General features: G+C 43.9%; 1 protein-coding gene and 1 long non-coding RNA gene across 2 annotated transcripts in view; one reads left to right on the top strand and one right to left on the bottom strand.

The window, feature by feature from the left end:
• ABCB11 (ATP binding cassette subfamily B member 11) overlaps positions 1-20,656 on the top strand; it is a 50,468-nt gene that overhangs the window by 9,515 nt on the left and 20,297 nt on the right. The window contains exons 5-17 of the mRNA XM_081850301.1: positions 915-957; positions 1,924-2,165; positions 3,650-3,737; positions 5,363-5,496; positions 7,287-7,458; positions 8,424-8,548; positions 10,127-10,301; positions 11,048-11,161; positions 12,367-12,477; positions 12,587-12,712; positions 14,052-14,255; positions 15,476-15,646; positions 17,040-17,259. Of these exons, the coding sequence (XP_081706427.1) occupies positions 915-957; positions 1,924-2,165; positions 3,650-3,737; positions 5,363-5,496; positions 7,287-7,458; positions 8,424-8,548; positions 10,127-10,301; positions 11,048-11,161; positions 12,367-12,477; positions 12,587-12,712; positions 14,052-14,255; positions 15,476-15,646; positions 17,040-17,259 (1,925 nt within the window). The remainder of the gene's footprint in view (positions 1-914; positions 958-1,923; positions 2,166-3,649; positions 3,738-5,362; positions 5,497-7,286; positions 7,459-8,423; positions 8,549-10,126; positions 10,302-11,047; positions 11,162-12,366; positions 12,478-12,586; positions 12,713-14,051; positions 14,256-15,475; positions 15,647-17,039; positions 17,260-20,656) is intronic.
• LOC309335515 lies at positions 507-4,066 on the bottom strand. Its single transcript, XR_014153551.1, has 2 exons — positions 4,036-4,066; positions 507-852 (listed from the first exon to the last, which is right to left on the bottom strand). It is a non-coding gene; the product is annotated as an uncharacterized lncRNA (long non-coding RNA).

Genomic DNA, 20,656 nt, shown 5'->3' with positions numbered 1-20,656 from the left:
CTTGTTCTCTTATAATGGCAATGGCGCCCACCTGAGAGGGGCCAGAACTGAATTCTGGCGGGGGGGGGGGCTCGGAGCCCTGCTTCTATATAATATTTCTGCTCAAGTGCAGAAGATTCACTTCATCATTGGGCAGGGTAATACAGATTGGTGCATAATGTGTGGTAAATTCTGTCAGAATATAGTGTGTGTGTGTGTGTGTGTGTGTGTGTGTGTGTGTGTGTGTGTGTTTTCAATGCAAGTATTGATGTCGTGCAAGTATATGGGTGGTTCAATGACAGCAATAACAAACCACAGCTTGTAACCCTTCGGGCAGCACAAATTTATCCCTCAGATTAAGCTGCCAGCCTCTCCCATCTCTGCCTCATTGTTCCAAGAACCGCCTTGCCTTCTGTACTATGCTCACTCTTCTTCTTTTGGGGCCTAAAATAGGGTTCAGTTGTGGCTGGATCTAGAATAACAAGTCTCCTTTAATTTGTCAAGCAAAGCACATTCTTTCACAGAAGTCAGAAAAGGTTGTTACAGCAAACTTTAATATGCTATTTTTGCAAATATTTTGTTATAACACCAATCAATATCAATTACATGAGGGGGGCTTTTGAGATATGCTCCTGTAGTCCAGCATCTGTAAAACACCACTTAGGGAACATGCTGTGAAACTGGACTTCTCAAGAGTGCAGTGTGTGTTTGAAAATATTGGAGAATTCTTGACTGTCTTGGATTGATTCAATGGTGGGGGAAAGAGGCTGCTACTGGTAGGATGGAGCTGCCTTTACACATAGACTTCTTTGGCACTGTGAAGAGGTTCTTCCACTAGGCAATCCAACAAAAGGGATTTGATTCCTAGCATATCTGGGGGAAAGAATACAACTTTAATAATACAACACATTTTGCTTTCTTTCTTTTTTAAACAGGACATCAGAGAAGAATGAAATTCGAGTTGGCTTCTTTGAGTTGGTAATAAAATTGTTGCTTTTCACCACTTCATATATCTGCTGTGGTTCCATAGATCAGGGTGGTCAGAATCCCAGCTTATAGGGTCGTCATAATCGCAACTACCCTTTTGAGATTCAAGTACAAATGGAGACAGCTTTGTATTTTGTTTTTCCAAAACTGTTATGGGGAGCCTGATGTTCACTGTGAAGGTGGTGCATGTTGTTACTCCAAGAAGGAATGGTGGAGCTTAGCATTAAAGGTAAAGGTAAAGGGACCCCTGACCATTAGGTCCAGTCGTGACCGACTCTGGGGTTGCGGCGCTCATCTTGCTTTATTGGCCGAGGGAGCCAGCGTACAGCTTCTGGGTTTTGTGGCCAGCATGACTAAGCCGCTTCTGGTGAACCAGAGCAGTGCACGGAAACGCTGTTTACCTTCCCGCCGGAGCGGTACCTATTTATCTACTTGCACTCGACGTGCTTTCAAACTGCTAGGTGGGCAGGAGCTGGGACCAAACAATGAGAGCTCACCCTGTCACAGGGATTCGAACTGCTGACCTTCTGATCGGCAAGTCCTAGGCTCTGTGGTTTAACCCACAGCGCCACCTGGGTGAAATCCAGTGCTATAGTTCCACTCATGGAGTGGCTTTTGACTCAGAAGAGCATCTATTAATGCAAAAGAAGGGAGGTGATTTGCACTGATATCTCTCTTCCATACGCAACCCTTGTGCCTTCTTCCGCACTTATCTAGAGGGTCCTACAAGCTTCTGCAACAGATTTTCAGTTCTCAAGGGACTGTAGCAGGAAGGTGGGATCAGAAAACAACTTCCGTTTATTTTAGTGGCCGCCTCTGCTGGATCAAAGCCATTCTGCCAGTGAAGCCTTGGGTTTCAGCCATTGTTAGTAAAAAAACAATTGGAACATGAATATACAAAGGAGTGATGCATAATTTTTGTGTGAATGCTCTTTGTCTGTTTCCCCCCACTTAAAGTTTAGATTTGCTTCTTCATCTGAGAAACTGATGATGGTTTTCGGTGGCATCTGCGCTGCTCTTCATGGAGCTGCCCAGCCAGCCATGTTGATTGTCTTTGGGGTAATGACAGACACATTTATTCAATATGATATCGAGAAGCAAGAGCTTAGTGACCCGAACAAAGGATGTGTGAATAACACTATAGTGTGGATCAACAGTTCCTATCACCAAAACGACAACAATACACCAATGAGTTGTGGGTAAGTGGACAAGACATTTTGCATTGTGTCCGGTGCTAATACTACTCAGAGTAGCCCCACTGAAGTTAAAGAACATGACTAACTTGGGTTCATTAGTTTTATCAGGTAGACTATGGGTAGAGGCTGGACATAACTTTACAGTAATATCTCAGTATTTCGATATTTATAGACCTTACAAATGAGCAAAGCATTTTATCTCCTCTGTTATTAAATGACATTGTCTGAAATATGCTGCATTCTTGCACAGAAGACAAACCAATGATACTCCAGGTCAGTTTACCAGCCTGCCTTCATATACGTGTGATTACACCACTGGGCATTGGCTTTGTAGTTTTGCAAACTCCATGCTTTAAATAATATTCCCATACCATGTCCTATCGCAATTGGACTAATGTCACCTCCTCTCCAGAGCTGGAGGTGTTGCTACTTTGTTCATTTCCTGGCTGATAATTGCTCATTTTAATTTATGCTTCTCCTACCATTGAGTCTAGCCAGCTTTGCCAACTGCTGGCTCTTACTAGAACGTGTAAAAATATAAATTCGTCAGTCATTTTTCTAAGATTTGCTTTGTACTGCCCTGGTTCTGTAGAAGTAAAAAAAAGAAAAAGAAAGATATATCTTTACTTTTGGCATTTAGAACTATTGTGCACAATTTCAACAGGAAATCACACAAAGGTAAATGTCCTTTGGCTTCAAAAGTTGCAGCTGCAACCCACAAGTCAATAGTGGTTGAGTACTTGGATTTCAGGGCCAAAGATAATTGAGCTAAACTTAAGGTTGATTCACTTGTCCCACCTAAGCACTGTTTTTTTTGGCAGTGGTTCAGATTCAGCACTCTTACGCATGTTTACATAGAAGTAAGTCCCACTATATGGAATAGGACTTGCTTCCAGGTATATGTGCATAGATTGCATCATTAGTCTTCCACAAAGAAATAGTTTGAAACTGGATCAGTTTATGCAAATGTTGAACAATAACTAATATTCCTTCTTTGTTTTGCCCTTGTTGAATTACACATCAACGTTAGCATTTAATGCTTTTAATGTTTGATGTTTTACTGAGGTTTTATAATTTGTTGGAAGCCACCCAGAGTAACTGAGGCAACCCATTCAGATGTGTGGCATATAAATGATATGTTGTTGTTGTTGTTGTTGTTGTTGTTGTTGTTGTTGTTGTTGTTGTTGTTAATATTAATGGAGAATATGGTGCACCCATTTTGTCAGACTGTCTGCTACTTACAGTGCATATTATTTTGGAAAGTCAGTTTTTTGTTTTCACTATAATCCCTTACTCTGTCCTCTCTATCCTCTCTGAATTCATACCCAAATATTAACTGAGGGAAAAGAACAATGGAAATAAGTTCATCTAGCTGCTAATGAAGTTACATTATTTCTCATATTAATTTTGCCTGCAGGCACATCGATTCAAGATGCACTGATTTACCAAGGTCATATATCTTCTTTAATTCTTTCTTTATCTTTCAGGTTGCTGGACATTGAAACGGAAATGAGTTATTTTGCAAGTTACTATGGGGGAATAGGCTGTGCAGTGCTTGTGCTGGCATACTTCCAGGTCAGTACAGTGGTACCTCAGGTTACATACACTTCAGGTTACAGACTCCACTAACCCAGAAATAGTGCTTCAGGTTAAGAACTTGCTTCAGGATGAGAACAGAAATCGGGCTCCAGCGGCACAGCAGCAGCAGGAGGCCCCATTAGCTAAAGTGGTGCTTCAGGTTAAGAACAGTTTCAGGTTAAGTACGGACCTCCGGAACAAATTAAGTACTTAACCTGAGGTACCACTGTATTATTATTTACTTCCTCATATTGTTTTCCACAATAGAAAATGGCTTAATGTCGGTGACACTCACCTGAAAAACAACAAAAAGGCAGCTAAACTCCAGTTTGGAGTGCAACCACCCATTCATCCTTCCCAACTTCCTATGGACATTTGTTGACTGGAATCCTTCAGCGATGGGCATTGTGAGGCAATTTTTATGCTGCTGTCTCATGGTGACGATCCAGATCCAGTTATATACATGTCCATGTGTTTAGTAGGCCTACTGGAGTAGGTTTGTAAGCCTGAGATTTGTTCCCATGCTTCATGTCATGTAGAATGCACACAAAGGGACCAAGTGTTTATTTGCCCTTTAATCATAAGAGTTAACAGAAGTGGTTTGGTTTTTATACAGTTAGCTCCTCAATGTCAAGATCAGTAATGGTAGGCAAGGCTCTCTGGAGGCAGCTTGCTCACCACATTTCACCATGCCTTATAAAATGCAGCTACAATGTGCAAGGTTGGAGTATTCTAGGGTGTATTCTAAATCCTGATGGGAAGGCCCAGCTATCTCAGACAGCAGCAGTGAATTTGCTCCTCAAGAACACTATGTGGCTTACAATATGACGTGGAAAGGGTTCTGTGGAGGTAGAAATTTATGAAAGCAGTACATGTTACGACCTGACTACTGTTCCCAAGCACATAAAAGCACCCTGTTATGTACTGTACTTTTCTGTGTATAAGATGCCCCCATGTATGACGCCCCCTATTTTGGGGGACTCAAATTTAAGAAAATTGGGGGAGATGGCACGGAGTTGTTGAGTTTTTTGGGGGGAATTACGTAGGGTTGTTGCAGGGGATTGTCGAAAATCGCTCACCCGCATGCGTCCAAAAATCTGCCTCTCAAATGTCCCCTCGCCGGCAGAAGCTGCCAATCTCCTGCCAAATTACCGCAGCTTCAGTCACTCAACACCAGCCATTGACACAGCAACCAATAACATGCCCAATAGCTGCTGACAGCCGTGGCAGCAACCAATCAAATGTCCACCCTATGCACTATCCATGTATAAGACGACCCCTACTTTTTAGCATAATTTTTAAAGAAAAAAAACGGAAAAGTACGGTATACATTCTGTTCCTGGTTAAAGCCAGGCAATTCCCACTAATGTAACTGTGTTAATGGCTCCTGCCAGCCATTGTAGCATATATCTGTAGATGCCGGAATCAACTTATAAACCATGTGCAGGGTTTTTATAACAGAAATAATCAATGCCAAATAAACCCAAAATTAGAAAAAAAATTCCATTTAGCTGGCTGTGCTGTCAATATTTGCATCGTGTTTTCGTAGTTGCTAGATGATCACCCCTCCCCCTTTTAACTGTGACTCTTCCTTATCGCTCATTCTTCCCTACCCCCTACAGATCAGCTTATGGGTAATCTCAGCCGCTCGACAGACACAGAAAATCAGAAAAGCCTATTTCAGGAAAATAATGAGGATGGATATAGGCTGGTTTGATTGTACATCAGTGGGGGAACTCAGTACACGTATTTCTGAGTGAGTAATCTCAGACATCCATTGGTGGATGAGGTCAGCATGTTTTTAAGATGCTGCATTCTAATGAGTAGTCTGTGCGAGGTTATGTGAGTGAAGAATAATATCTACAGTATTACTTGTACCAGACTGGGGTCTGACTCCAAAGCAGAGCTAATATTCCACTGGATTTTGCTAGCAATGTGAGAGAAAATTGGCTTGAATCTGCACTTCTTAGAACAATAAACTAGTTGAAAACAGAGCTGGCTTTCTGAATTCACATTTGTGATGCAGTTCTTCAATTAAAAATGTGTAGAAAAATGCATATATTGGGGGAAAGTGTACATTAAAAATGCACGTATTAGTGAAAATCATATACACAAAATGCATTACATAAAGGAATACTGCTTGCAAAAAAAATGTGTGCATTAGACAAAATTACATACAAAAATGCATGTTCACACCGAAACCACTTTGAGGTACATAAATTTAATGAAATAATAATAAAGAAACACTGATGCATTTCTGTGAGGACATTAAAAAAATAATAATCACAAACTGATGAGAAAGTGCTGCAAAGACCAGAAAAAACGAGAAACTAAAAAAACCAAAACTGATGGATTTGTCCATCTTTAGCAGCTGCTGAAAACAACAGGTATTAAAAGGGTAGAAGATGAAACTATTATCTCTGCTTGAAACTTCCTACCATTAGGAAACCATTACTTTGCATGTGTGTTCAGATGTCGAAAAGGCCACCATAGGCACTTAAGCAGAGATGTAGAAGCTGGTGGGAGGAAGCAGCCACGAGCCTCACAGGGAGAGGGTGGAAACACACAGATAGCAAGGCAGGTGTGTCATGTAGACATTTCCCCAGCAAAAACATCTAAGGCCTTCCCTAACCTGGTACCTTCGACGTGCTTTGGACTGCATCATCCTCAGCCAGTGCAGTTGCAGTCCAAAACATCTGGAAGGCAGCCCTGTTTGCACCATCAACTGGCCTGCCATTTTTTCACAAGCTGGCGATGCTTGGTGAGCATCTCCTTTTGTTGCTAAGTGACCCTGCCAAGGCTCATTCACCCTCCTTTTCCAGTGACAGCCAGTCTCCAAGCTTACAAGGAGAACTGGGGTGAGGAGGAGAAACACAAGCACAGGTTTGTTGGCAAGTAGAGTCCAAGAGTTAGGGGGCGTGGGTGGCGCTGTGGGTTAAACCTCAGTGCCTAGGACTTGCCAATCGTATGGTCGGCGGTTCAAATCCCCGCGGCGGGGTGAGCTCCCGTTGTTCGGTCCCAGCTCCTGCCCACCTAGCAGTTCGAAAGCACTCCTAAATGCAAGTAGATAAATAGGTACCGCTTTATAGCGGGAAGGTAACGGCGTTTCCGTGTGCTGCGCTGGTGCTGGCTCGCCAGAGCAGCTTTGTCACGCTGGCCACGTGACCCGGAAGTGTCTTCGGACAGCGCTGGCTCCTGGCCTCTTAAGCGAGATGAGCATGCAACCCCAGAGTCGGACACGACTGGCCTGTACGGCCAGGGGTACCTTTACCTTTACCTAGAGTCCAAGAGTGGGGTGGTTCATAGGCCAAATACCTGTCCCAGAAACCCAAGAACCTACAGCCTGCCTGGAATCTAAAAGGAAAGGCTTGTTTACTTCAGACCTCAGTTCCCAAATGTCTGAACAAAGGAACAAAGAGATAAAAGCAAATGAGATAAATGGCTCTCATCAATATTTCTCCAATGTCGAAACAAATTGAATGAATATTTGGGATTGCAATGAGGGTCATATGCAACTGCTGCTTCAACTTTTTTTGTTCTCCACAGTGACGTAAATAAAATAAATGATGCTATTGCTGATCAAGTAGCAGTCTTTATCCAGCGGTTCACCACCTTTATTTGTGGATTCATGTTAGGATTTGTCAGAGGCTGGAAGCTGACCTTGGTTATTATCTCAGTCAGTCCACTACTTGGGGTTGGAGCTGCCATGATTGGCCTGGTAAGGAACAATGCTATTCGTATCTAATTATGGCTGCTTTGTAGTCATGGAGAACTATGGCAAGATTTTAAAGTCGCTGGCTGTTTAAAAACAACAGCTACTCCACAGAACTCTGTGAAACCACCTACTAAGGGTTTTTAAAAAATCTGTCCAATATCTATTTTTCACTGTTGTTCAGCAGTGCTGTCTGTCTTTCCTATAACCAAACTGAGAGCCTCAGTAAACCCAACTGGATTTTTGCCATTGACTTCAGAGGGATGTGCATGCAGTAATGGAAGCCACAATACCTTAGATCAACCTTTCCCAAACCCGGTGTTCTGCAGATGTTACTGGATTACAGCTGGAGTTATTGGACTACAGATGTTACTACATCTCCCATCAGTCCCAAACCAGCATTGCCAGGGTTGTTTGGAGTTGTATTCCAGCAACATCTGGGGGGCATCCAGTTGGGCAATGCTTCATTAGGTAATTTTTGTTGTGCCATAAGACCCTTCCTTGGTTTTGCTTCACAAGCAAGCCCTCTGAAAGCTGACTCTGTGGAAGGCAGGCATTTAACAAACTCCCTGTCAACCTCGTCTAAACGTTCACAGAGAAATCCTCTGTGAAGCTGGAAGGCTGACAAAATCTTTGTAATAGAAATATTAGGTGTGCTGTGTAACGGTTGTATGATGGCATATGCAACATCAATATTTTATATAGCTGATTCTAGAGCACAGTGGAATATGGTGATGCTGCCTAAAATGCACCTATATAATGCACTAGATAAGCCAACCTGATCTATCATATAAGCACATGCCTATGGGTAGGTGAAGTGAGCAAAAAAGAAAAGAAAAAGAAGAATGAATTTGCTACATAAATGTGTCCTTTGTAAATGTAGATAACCCAGTGTGACAGCAAGGAGCTTGTACAATCCAAAGGAGAAAAACCTTCACTGCCTAAATGAATCTTCTTACTGATTGGTTTAGGCTGTGGCAAAGCTGACAGGTCGAGAATTAAAAGCTTATGCAAAAGCTGGCGCTGTGGCCGATGAAGTGCTCTCATCCATCAGAACAGTGGCTGCTTTTGGAGGGGAAAGAAAAGAAGTTGCAAGGTTGGTCCGTATATCATGACTGACTCACAGATCTGAAGAAATTTAAAAGCAATAAAGCCTATGGTTTTTAAGAGCATAACATGTGCAGGAAGATGAATCCTCTCCTTTGCTGTAGCTTAGATCCACAAAGTCTATCACCCCATACAGTACACTTCCCCCCAAACTTTCTAGTACAGGCATTCCCCCACTTACATGGGGGTTACGTTCCAGGCCCCTGCACACGTAAGCGAAAATTGCGTAAGTGGTGAGTATCCTCTAAAAAGCCTCTAAACTCCCATTTCTCTCCTGCTCCCCTGCTCTCTCTACTGCGCTCTCTCTCTCTCTCTCTCTCTCTCTCTCTCCACACAACTCTATCTCCAACTAGAGTTGAAGCTCTGGGACCAGCTGAAGGACGTGCGTAAAAGTGGCTGCTGCTGCTGCTTTGCTGCTGCGCTACCCTGCACACCAGCTGTTGGGTGGGGAAGCTGAGCAGCCTAAACAAAGCCCCGCTGTGCCTCAGGTCTCTTTGGGACTTCCTCCACCCTCACCGACGTTCTCTTCGGGCTCTGGAGAGGGTCTCCTTGCAAGCCACAGGGACTCTCCAGCTCGCCTCCACTATTTCCAGGGTTGAACGTATCTATCTGTCATCTATCTATCATCCATATCTCTCTCTCTCTCTCTCTCTCTCTCTCTCTCTCTCTCTCTCTCTCTCTCTCATCTATCTATCTATCCATCATCTATTTCCCAGCGCTGTGTGTATATGCAGTGACACACCAGTCAATCATGTGTAGGTGTGGAGAATGCCTGTATTTCAATATGACATGGGGAGGAAATAAGGTGCAGGAAGGGGAAGGTGTTCAGCACCCCTCATCCAAAAAGTAGAAGATAGACTCTTCCCCCTTGCACTAAAGGTAAAAGTAAAGGTACCCCTGCCCGTACGGGCCAGTCGTGTCCGACTCTAGGGTTGTGTGCCCATCTCACTTAAGAGGTCGGGGGCCAGCGCTGTCCGGAGACACTTCCGGGTCACGTGGCCAGCGTGACGAGGCTGCTCTGGCGAGCCAGCACCAGCGCCGCACACGGAAATGCCGTTTACCTTCCCGCTATAAAGCGGTACCTATTTATCTACTTGCACTTAGGGATGCTTTCGAACTGCTAGGTGGGCAGGAGCTGGGACCGAACGACGGGAGCTCACCCCGCCGCGGGGATTTGAACCGCCGACCATACGATCGGCAAGTCCTAGGTACTGAGGTTTTACCCACAGCGCCACCCGCGTCCCCCCCCTTGCACTACCCACCCCTTATTCTGAATCAGACCATTGGTCCAAATTGTTCAGCATTGCCTACACTGAATGGCAGAAGATCTCTGGGGTTTCACGTGTGAGTCTCTCCCAGTCTGACCTGGAGAAGTTGGGGACCGAACTGAGCACCTTGCACATACAAAGTGTGCACTCTGCCACTGAGCTGCAGGCATTGCAGCATGCAAACATTCCCCTTTTGCAACATTTTCCTTCAACCCCAAACATGGCCCTTACTTAGCCCCTTTGCTGTATTTATTTTTCTCAAATGCACTTCTTAAAGTTTCCTTTTGTTCTTTCCACAGATATGACAAAAACCTAGTGTTTGCCCAAAACTGGGGAATTAGAAAGGGAATAATAATGGGATTTTTCACTGGTTACATCTGGTGCATCATTTTCCTGAGTTATGCGCTAGCATTTTGGTACGGCTCAAAACTTGTTCTTGAAGATGAGGAGTACTCACCTGGCACACTTATACAGGTAAGGCTTTCAGTGGTTTCCCCCGTTTCCCCCCCTCAAAGCACTTGCACTTCCAGCCACCTCATTGCTTTGAAAAACAAAGTGGGTGCTTTGTAAACTTTTCAGTGTAACCTTAACAGGTGGGACCTGTAGTGTAAAGCTGCAGCGTACCTAGTAGGAGGTATTCTGTTCAGGGTTCCAGCTAGCCATTGTGCAGAATTCTCCTCTTCTTTTTCCACCATCCCACACATTTTTCTGTCACACCTCCCTACAGCCAGTCAGCATTCTACACTTATCAAGCATATTCACTGGGCTGGTATTTGTGTGTGTGGCTGTGGGTGTCCCTTGGGGTCATTTCCTCCTCTCCCCCTCCAGCTGGCTGAGACCTTCCTCCTATGCACAAATGATGTCATTTTGACTACTCAAGGATTGCCGCTCAGACAACGAATTCACTATTAGCATATAAAATATATTTCAGAGCATCCTTTAACCTTCTTTGGAACCTCCCTCTACTCATCTTGAAAATTGGAAATGTTTCCCTTAGTTGAGAAAAGAAAACAATAATGCCATTTTAAATTGCATTCCTGCCTTTAGATCTATAAATATCTTTTTTGTACCCTCCTTAATATATCACACAGGGCGAAAACATTTTTCTGCCTTCCAGAATGATTCCTTCTAATTATAATTTAATTTCTGCTCCAATGCAATTTTTAAAACCACCCAGAAAACATAATTGTTTCCCCCCACCCCCTTTTCTTTCTTTTCAGGTTTTTTTCGGAGTTCTGGTAGCTGCCTTAAGTCTTGGCCAAGCTTCTCCTTGCCTGGAAGCCTTCGCCACTGGCCGAGGAGCTGCAACAAATATCTTTGAGACGATAGATAAAGTGAGTAGCTCAACTGGTTCAGCACCACTAGCCTGTGTTGGAAGGTGAAATAAATGAGCCTTGCATCAGCTTAAGGGCTTCTGCCAACAGCACAGATGAGAAATATTATGGTGATTAAGGGGGAAATTGATTGCAGATTAAAGCAAACCAGCACCATGCCTGTGCATCTGACAAATAGCGCATTCGTCCAAGTGGCAGTTCTAAATGATTGCTTATGAATATTCAAAGTATCAGCAAGCTCCAATATTTATCTATTAGGAGTCAACTCTATAAGCGGCCTGATCGCCAAGACACTCAGCTCCGCAAAGTGGTTTCAGGAATTAAGCCGCTATGGTCTCCCTTGATTTATAAGGAATGAAGTGAAGCCAAAGGCTCAGTTAAGGGCATTAATACATATAGTGTTACCAAAGCTTCAGGGAATGGAGAGAATGGAATAGCCAGCAAATCTAACCCTTTGTAATCCCATTGGGTGCAAATAAGTTACGTCCATGGCAGCCAGCTGTGCTCTTCTGCTTTTAGCCCTCGCATAGCAGAAAATAATGCTTACTTAACAGCTTTGATGCGCATGAGTAGAGAACAGCACAAGTGGGTTGTAGGAAAATGTGTATAATGCCTTGCACTTTTTGAAGAATATCTTTAGCAGTGCAATCCTGTGCATGGCTACTCAGATGCAAGCCTGAGTTCAATGGGATTGACTCCCAGGAAAGCCAAAGTGATTTCCCATGCATGGTCTGGGCATGTGGTCTCTTTGCATAGCAGGCACATTGTGCCCCTTGACTGAAAGACCAGGTGAAAGGTGAACAGCACAAAACTTGGGGGTGGATGAAAACAGGCCAAAACTTTACAGACTGCAGCGAAGTGAGCAGAGTTGGCATGGCATAGGGCCAGGATCCGTTAACATCTTTAGACTTCTCATCTGAAGTCCGATTCACCATCCCAATTCACCTGTTGGGGAGTGCCATGGGAGTTGACCAGCATCTAGGGAGGCAGTGTGGGGGCTACCCAAGTGGCAGGCATCCCATTGATAATCTGAAATGGGTGGCTCCATCCCCAGCCAACTCCAGGCTCTGGCCAGGAGCTGGAGCAACTCCTTAAGACCCTCTTACAAGGGTCTTCCTTATGTTTGGATTCTACCCAGTGCAAAAAAGAGAGAGGAAGCAGCTTTTCTACAAGGGAAGTAATATAACCGATTAACTCTGCCCCAGAAACCTGTTATTGACTGTATGTCAGAAGATGGCTACAAGCTGGATAAAGTCCGCGGTGAAATTGAATTCCATAATGTGACTTTCTACTACCCATCCAGGCCTGACGTAAAGGTAAGAGCTTCACTTTTCTGGCTAACCATTATAGCTGCTTCCAGGTACTGCTTTGAACATCAGGGAAAACACTTTTTAAACATGTGATCTTTTTCATTTTTATTTCCAGATTTTAGAAAATCTCAACATGGTTATCAAGGCAGGGGAAACAACAGCTTTTGTTGGACCCAGTGGAGCTGGAAAGAGCACCACAATACAGCTCATCCAGCGATTTTATGACCCTAGTGAAGGCATGGTGAGAGCTTTACCTAACTTCTTTGTAAGAGAGTGGTCACTTTCATTTTCATCCCTCTGCCCAACCTTTTTAATTAAAAACCCTGTAAAACGACTACATAACTTCCATTTTCATTTAAAAGAATCCTGGGACATGATTCACTCCCACTGTGGGTATAGAGCAGGGGTAGGCAACCTAAGTCCCGTGGGCAGGATGCGGCCCAATCGCCTTCTCAATCCGGCCCGTGGACGGTCCAGGAATCAGAGTGTTTTTACATGAGTAGAATGTGTCCTTTTATTTAAAATGCATCTCTGGGTTATTTATGGGGCCTGTCTGGTGTTTTTACATGAGTAGAATGTGTGCTTTTATTTAAAATGCATCTCTGGGTTATTTGTGGGGCATAGGAATTTGTTCATCCCCCCCCCCAAAAAAAATATAGTCCGGCCCACCACATGGCCCACCCACGGCTGAAAAGGTTGCTGACCCCTGGTATAGAGCAGGGATAGGGGGGAAATTAGATTCAGTTTGCATTTAAAGGTGAACATACTTAATTTGAGCTTTCTGAATCAATATATGAAGTGAAATCCAGCCAGCCTTTGAAATTCACAGTTTTCTGAATTTTGCAGTGCAGTTCTCCAGCAAAGTAGCATGTACATAGAATAGGGTAAGGTAAAAAGGTAAAGGACCCCTGTATGGTTAAGTCCAGTCAAAGGCAACTATGTGGTTGCGGTGCTCATCTCACTTTCAGGCTGAGGGAGCTAGCGTTTGTCCACAGACAGCCTTTCAGGTCATGTAGCCAGTATGACTAAGCCGCTTCTGATGTAACGGAACACTGTGATAGAAGCCAGAGCACTTGGAAACACCACTTACTTTCCCGCCACAGCGGAACCTATTTATCTACTTGCACTGGCATACTTTCAAACTGGTAGGTTGGCAGGAGCTGAGACAGAGCAGTGGGAGCTCACTCTGTTGTGGGGATTTGAACTGCCAACCTTCCGATTGGCAAGCCCAAGAGGCTCAGTGGTTTGGCTACAGCGCCACCTGCCACCCTCATAGAATAGGGTACAAAGTGCTTAAAGGCATTGATTAGTAAATATAGCATATAAAACTGCATTGTATTAGGGAAATTGCATTTCAGAAATGTGTGCATTAAGCAATATTCATGCTAAAGAACTTTCATGGGTACTTTTTTTGTTAAAAAAAATCACGTAGTAGTGTGGAAATATGAAAACTGGGAGAAACCAAAATTGACGGATTCATCTATTCCTAGTGTAGAGTCTATTCCAATATCAAATACTGAGTGACTGAACAAGTGTATTATGACTATTTATCCTGCAAACAACTTGTTGTTGTTGTGTAGATTACTCTAGATGGACATGATATTCGCTCGCTTAATATTCAGTGGCTGCGTTCTTTGATTGGCATAGTTGAGCAGGAACCAGTCCTGTTTGCTACCACCATTGCAGAGAACATTCGCTATGGTCAGGAAGATGCCACTATGGAAGACATCATCAGAGCAACCAAACAAGCCAATGCCTACGACTTTATCATGGATCTGCCTGGGGTAAGGCAAGCTTCAGTTTACAATATTCAAAATCCTGATGTGATTGCATGCCTATCTAGCTTGTGATCTACAAAGTTGTGCACAGCTCACCAGCCACGCATTGTGGTCTTCCAGAAGTGTTTGTCTGTTTTTGCAGCCTCTTGCAGGCATTGAGAACAGAACATTTATCACACCTTGGTGGGTTCTTATACATGGCTGGTGGTGGACTATTACTGTGTAGGTCTATCCGCAGTGTTGAAGACAATATGGACACTTGCCGTCTTCTACAGTGGCCACTATCTTCTGAAGTTTACTTGTGGTTCCTTCCTTCAAAGGAGAGAGAGAGAAAGTAGATCTTTTAGGTGATGCCAGTATTTATTGGCTGCAATTCCAAGGTGTGTGCCTGAGCCACTCATGCACCCACTAGGAGTTTCTCGGGTAAATTGCTTCTCAGCAGACAATCCACTGTTGAATTAAAACCATTATTGGTATTTCCTTTTCCTTTTCCTTTCCCGGGTAATGAAGAGACCATAAAGTGATGTTTAAATGCACATGGTTGTTCTCAGTAAGTTGACTGCTAGTAGAAGGAGGATAAGGACTTTCAATGGCTGTGTTCTACCTCCACGGTCAAAGTTGCTGGGAAGCACAAGTTGGGGGATGGAGGAGTGCTATTGCATGCAGGTATTGGTTGTGGGCTTCCATAGGTACCTAGTTGGCCATTATGGCCAGGTGTTCTTCTCTTCAAAGATACATATAAGAGACTTGCTTCTTCAGGTGCCTTGATATTTTTGGGGTGGGTTAGGGTGTACAACACATGTCATCCTCAAACTTATTTTGACAATTTTGAGTGGACCTAGCCATATCTCCATGGCAGAGCACATGCTTTGATTGTGTAAGCTCCACCAAAAAGACCTTAGCTAGAAAGCCAGCTGAAATTTATTGTCTGAGATCCAGGACACTCAAGAAAGATAGATAGCACCCAGTTAGGTGGATCAGACTTCTTTTCATGGTTCTGTTTCATGCAGAGAGGAATAGAAGCTTGCTTTATTTCCTTAACAAAGAAATGTGTGGATGATACCTGCTTCGGGAGCACATGGGGGTTTCCTGCTAGACTAGAGAGATACATGAGCTCACACCGGCACTGGGAGCACAGACAGAGAATGGGTGCAGCTCTCACCATTGAATGGGATCGAGGTAAAGACCTTTGTCACTGGTTTCCTATTCCCATCCCACCGTTTTAGCAATTTGACACCCTAGTTGGAGAAGGTGGTGGTCAGATGAGTGGAGGCCAGAAGCAACGGATTGCTATTGCTCGTGCTTTGGTTCGAAACCCCAAAATCCTGCTGCTGGACATGGCTACATCAGCACTGGACAACAAAAGCGAAGCTACAGTGCAAGAGGCCCTTCATAAGGTTTGGCATATTTAATGAGTGGGCAGATGGGCAAGGAATAATAATAATATAATAATAATAATAATAATTCAATATCATGGAGGTGGGGGTAGGAAACTTTTAAAAACACCCCCCCCCCTTAAGTATAATCTCGTTAATGGTAGAGATTAGTCTCTTCTCCCCTCCACAACTTTCTTTTTATAATAAGTTTACATGATACAAAATTATGGTGAGGTGTGGTTAGGAGAGCTAATGTGACATAGTGATTATAGTGGCAGAATAGGAGTGGGAATCCGATATTCAACCCCCAGATTCAGGCAGTCACAATCTCTCTTGTGAGGATGAGATCAGAGTGGGGAAGAGAAAGAGTAAGGGCAGGCTAAAATGCAATTAGCAACAACAACAGTGCTATTCAGAGCTTTGCATTTGCTCCAATGCACAATTGGTGTTCTCTGGGTGTTCTTGAAATGAAAGGAGAAGCCTTTAGGAGCAAGGCTGGGGCCCCGCTATGTGCGCTCTGGAACTTGCTGCATGTTTCCATAAGAAAATCAGTAGAGTGGATGCGAGGTTCTACAGTGTAGAACTTCACACCCACCCATTAACCAACAAACGTGCATGCAGTTTCCAGAATTGTTAGGCTTGTTAGCAGTGGAAAAGTGGGGAGGGAGCAGTGCCAAATCAGAAGCTTGACCTGTGGTAGGGAAGAGTTTACCCCAAAGACTTACCCAACACAGATCTCAAAGAGCTGTTGGGAAGAGTCATGTTGGGGAATGACATGGAAGTGGTAGTGTTTCCTGTTCTGAATGGACCCATTGAAATCCATGGTCACGATTGACTGAAGTCCTTTGATCTCAGTGGGGCTGCTCAGAGTATGTCTTAGTTAAATGAAACCCAGAGCTTTTAAGCTCCCAACCTTTTGTACTCATTTATATGGTAGTAGATGAGTGTTCCAATACCAGAACTGCACAGCCAGGAAGCGCACAAGCACAAAGGGTGGGTTAAAAAAGCAGGGGAAATTGTTCAGTAAATAGCAGGCAATGCTGGAGATGGGAGGTAGGCATGCTGTTCTTCAAACATTTGCTTGGAAATGAATATAAATATCAGTGCTGGCGTAAGACAGCTTGACGGGCACACACAGAACATACAGATTTCTGTGTACCAGTTGCCACTGGTGGGGAGAGGGCCACTGCATTCATGCCCCTCTTGCAAGCATCTCATAGGCACCTGGTTTGCAACTGTGAGCGGCCTTGATGGGCCATTAGTCTGATCCAATAGAGCTCTTTGCATGTACTTACACCAGTTAGGCTTCATTCCATGCTCCGTGATCGACCACACACACAAAAGCCAAGAGAGCAAAGCCTACCTGTTTCACTCATCTGTTTGCTTCACTAATATTTTCCCCCCATTGCTTTAGGCTCGCATTGGGCGTACAGCCATCTCCATTGCTCACCGCTTGTCCTCAATCAGAACCGCTGATGTCATAATTGGCTTTGAGCATGGAAGAGCAGTGGAAAGGGGGAAACACGAGGAGCTGATGGAACGGAAAGGGGTTTATTTCACACTGGTAACTTTGCAAACCCAAGGGGACAAGGCACTCACTGACACGTCGATGCAAAGCAAGTACCTTATTCTGTGTTTCTGAAAACGAGGTCAAAGTTTACTAACTCAAGGAATTAATTTCCTTTTCTTTACCAACACAACTATTTCCCTATGGTCCCATGAAAAATCAGTCCTATACATAGGTACAAAACAAGCTGTGCCTTATTCCAGGGTTAGATTATTTGTGCATCTATCTCTGGATCACTGATGCACCTCTCTCTCTTTCCCATTATGGCTACCTGTGATCCTCTTAACTGGAGATACTGGAGTTCAAATCTGGATTCAAATCTGGAGTTCAAATTCTTATGCACTCACAGCCTGTGCGCTGCTACTGAGCTATGGTCTCTGGGAGCAAGACAAACTGAATACTCTGCTTTACTAGTGTCACACTTTGATGACCCCTCAACCAGCATTCTTTGCTGACACAAACTGAACAAGCCTTCTTGCTGTGCTGCAGTCCATTTTTAAAGAATGCTTCAGATTTCTGAAAGAGTTGTTGAAGCATGCAGAGCTGATATAACCTCAGACATCTTGGCGTTCTTCTAATTGAAAGCATCTTCTTACTACTCTGGGATACATTGTTTGGAAATATAAGGCCTACATAGCCTCAGGGCTGCTTCCAGATATATATATATATATATATATGCAGGTTTTGGTGTCCTCGGGTGTCTTCCCGTGTAAAAGTTGGGGTGTCTAGGCGACGTTTCGACGAGGTCTCACTCGTCATCTTCAGGCTGGTGCTTTCGGCTTCTTGTTACTGGAACAGAGCAGGATCTCAGTGTTTGAGTTCCTATGAATACTGTAGAGGGGGTGTGGTGTATAGCCTCCAATGTTCTGGGCAGAGAGGAAGTTCCCAGGCTAGTGTGCCTTTTCTTCTTTTGTTCCTTAATTACTTGAGAGATATCTTGAGTGATTTCTTGAGTGATATCCTGAGTACCACTTAGGTGGGTCATTAGGTGTGGATTAGTTGTTAAAGTCTTTGTGTCTTGACCTCTTGAACTTTGTGAAGAGTTTTCCTGAGAAGATGGCTGTACTGTACTTAGTTGTGCTCTGGCTTGGCTTCGTGTATAGGGGCGAGCTGTGGTTTTGTGGCTTGTGTCAGCCAGGTCTGTGTAGGGATTGCAGGGGGGTGCAGCAAAAGTCAAAAAAGTCAAAAAGTCAAAAAAGTCAAAAAAAGTCAAAAAAGAAGAAAAAACTTCCTCTCTTTTCCAACACATGAAAGAAACAGGACACGAAATTAATTTTGCAGATTCCAAATTGCTCTTTAACACGGAACATCACCACAAGAGAATAATCATGGAAGCCATCGAGATAGAGAAACACCCTCACAACATGAACAAGCGTGACGACACATCCCGCTTGCCAGACATCTGGAAATTAGCCCTCCCCACAAAAACTGACACCAGATCCAGAGGCACACAGAACGCCAACACCAATCAACCACACCAGACCCAAACCCAGACCCTCTCCACAGATGAATTACAGACACCATCCAGTAGCCAATCCATGGTGGCACCTCCGGATGCTGCACCCCCCTGCAATCCCTACACAGACCTGGCTGACACAAGCCACAAAACCACAGCTCGCCCCTATACACGAAGCCAAGCCAGAGCACAACTAAGTACAGTACAGCCATCTTCTCAGGAAAACTCTTCACAAAGTTCAAGAGGTCAAGACACAAAGACTTTAACAACTAATCCACACCTAATGACCCACCTAAGTGGTACTCAGGATATCACTCAAGAAATCACTCAAGATATCTCTCAAGTAATTAAGGAACAAAAGAAGAAAAGGCACACTAGCCTGGGAACTTCCTCTCTGCCCAGAACATTGGAGGCTATACACCACACCCCCTCTACAGTATTCATAGGAACTCAAACACTGAGATCCTGCTCTGTTCCAGTAACAAGAAGCCGAAAGCACCAGCCTGAAGATGACGAGTGAGACCTCGTCGAAACGTCGCCTAGACACCCCAACTTTTACACGGGAAGACACCCGAGGACACCAAAACCTGCATTCCTGTACCCGTGAAAATCTACGAAAGCATATATATATATATATATATATATATATATATATATATATATATGTTTTTTAACATACCATTTTCAACAGTAATTAAACATACTTTTACATCTTATTCAATTTTATTTGACTTCCATCAATCCTGTCTAAAATTTTTCCAATCTAATTTCTTAGTATGCATTTCTTATCTTTCCTATTACATTTCAAACTCATAACCAATATCTCTATCTTTTTCTATTTTGTAACACTTCGTATATTTCTCCTTGCAAAACTTCTTGTAGTCCTACTAGCGTAATTTGTTGATTACAGTTGCTCTTCAAAAAATTCATATACTTCTTCCAATCTACTGTAAATTTCTGGTCCGGCAGGTTTCGAATCCTTCCTGTCATTTTATCCAATTCTGCATAGTCCATTAATTTCATCTGCCATTCTTCTTTCGTCGGAATTTCTTCTTGTTTCCATTTCTGGGCTAACAGTACTCTTGCCACAGTTGTTGTATATAAAAACAATTTGACATCTTGTTAAATTGTTAAGTCTCAGGGCTGCTTCCATTCCCACTGTGTTTTTTAATCGCCAGTGAAGAAGAAAAGTTATAGCAGCCTTGAACCGTTGCCCCCTGCATTTGTGAGAATAAACTGAGTGCAATTTGTGCTGGGATTCACCATTTCAGAGTGTAGGAGGGGAGACTGCATGCTTGAATTCTGCTCGGAATGAAACATATCTGTGTCTGTAAAACCAGTACATCAGGATAAAATGGTTATAATTTAGCTCTCATATCCTGACATTCTAGCTGTGTATTCGCAGTGATAATTTGAGGTGAGGGAATATTCGAATATGCAAGCTACCCCTTGTAGCTTGAAGTGGTAGTGGTAAAGGTAAAGGGACCCCTGACCATTAGGTCCAGTCGTGGCCGACTCTGGGTTGCAGCGCTCATCTCACTTTATTGGCCGAGGGAGCTTCCGGGTCATGTGGCCAGCATGATTAAGCCGCTTCTGGCGAACCAGAGCAGTGCACAGAAACGCCGTTTATCTTCCCACCAGAGCAGCACCTATTTATCTACTTGAACTTTGACGTGCTTTCGAACTGCTAGGTTGGCAGGAGCAGGGACTGAGCAACGGGAGCTCAGCCCATCGCAGGGATCCGAACCACCCACCTTCTGATTGGCAAGCCCTAGGCTCTGTGGTTTAACCCACAGCGCCACCCCCATCCTGCTGGAAGTGGTACACCCCAACAAAAACATGTAGCTTTTCTGCTCGCAGGTGTGCCAACTCGAATAAAATATTGGGGGGAGGGCAGGTAAGCCCCACCCCACATAATAGATCACAAGACACAATGCATTCACACCATTTGACTGGCAATGCCTGTCAACTTGGGGGGGCGGCCCTTCAAATAGTTTATTGGGGGGCC

Source organism: Podarcis erhardii (assembly GCF_964252035.2).
Source record: "Podarcis erhardii genome assembly, chromosome: 1".
Taxonomy (NCBI): domain Eukaryota; kingdom Metazoa; phylum Chordata; class Lepidosauria; order Squamata; family Lacertidae; genus Podarcis; species Podarcis erhardii.
Note: the sequence above shows the minus strand (reverse complement) of the source record. Positions and strands in the feature narration are given on the sequence as shown.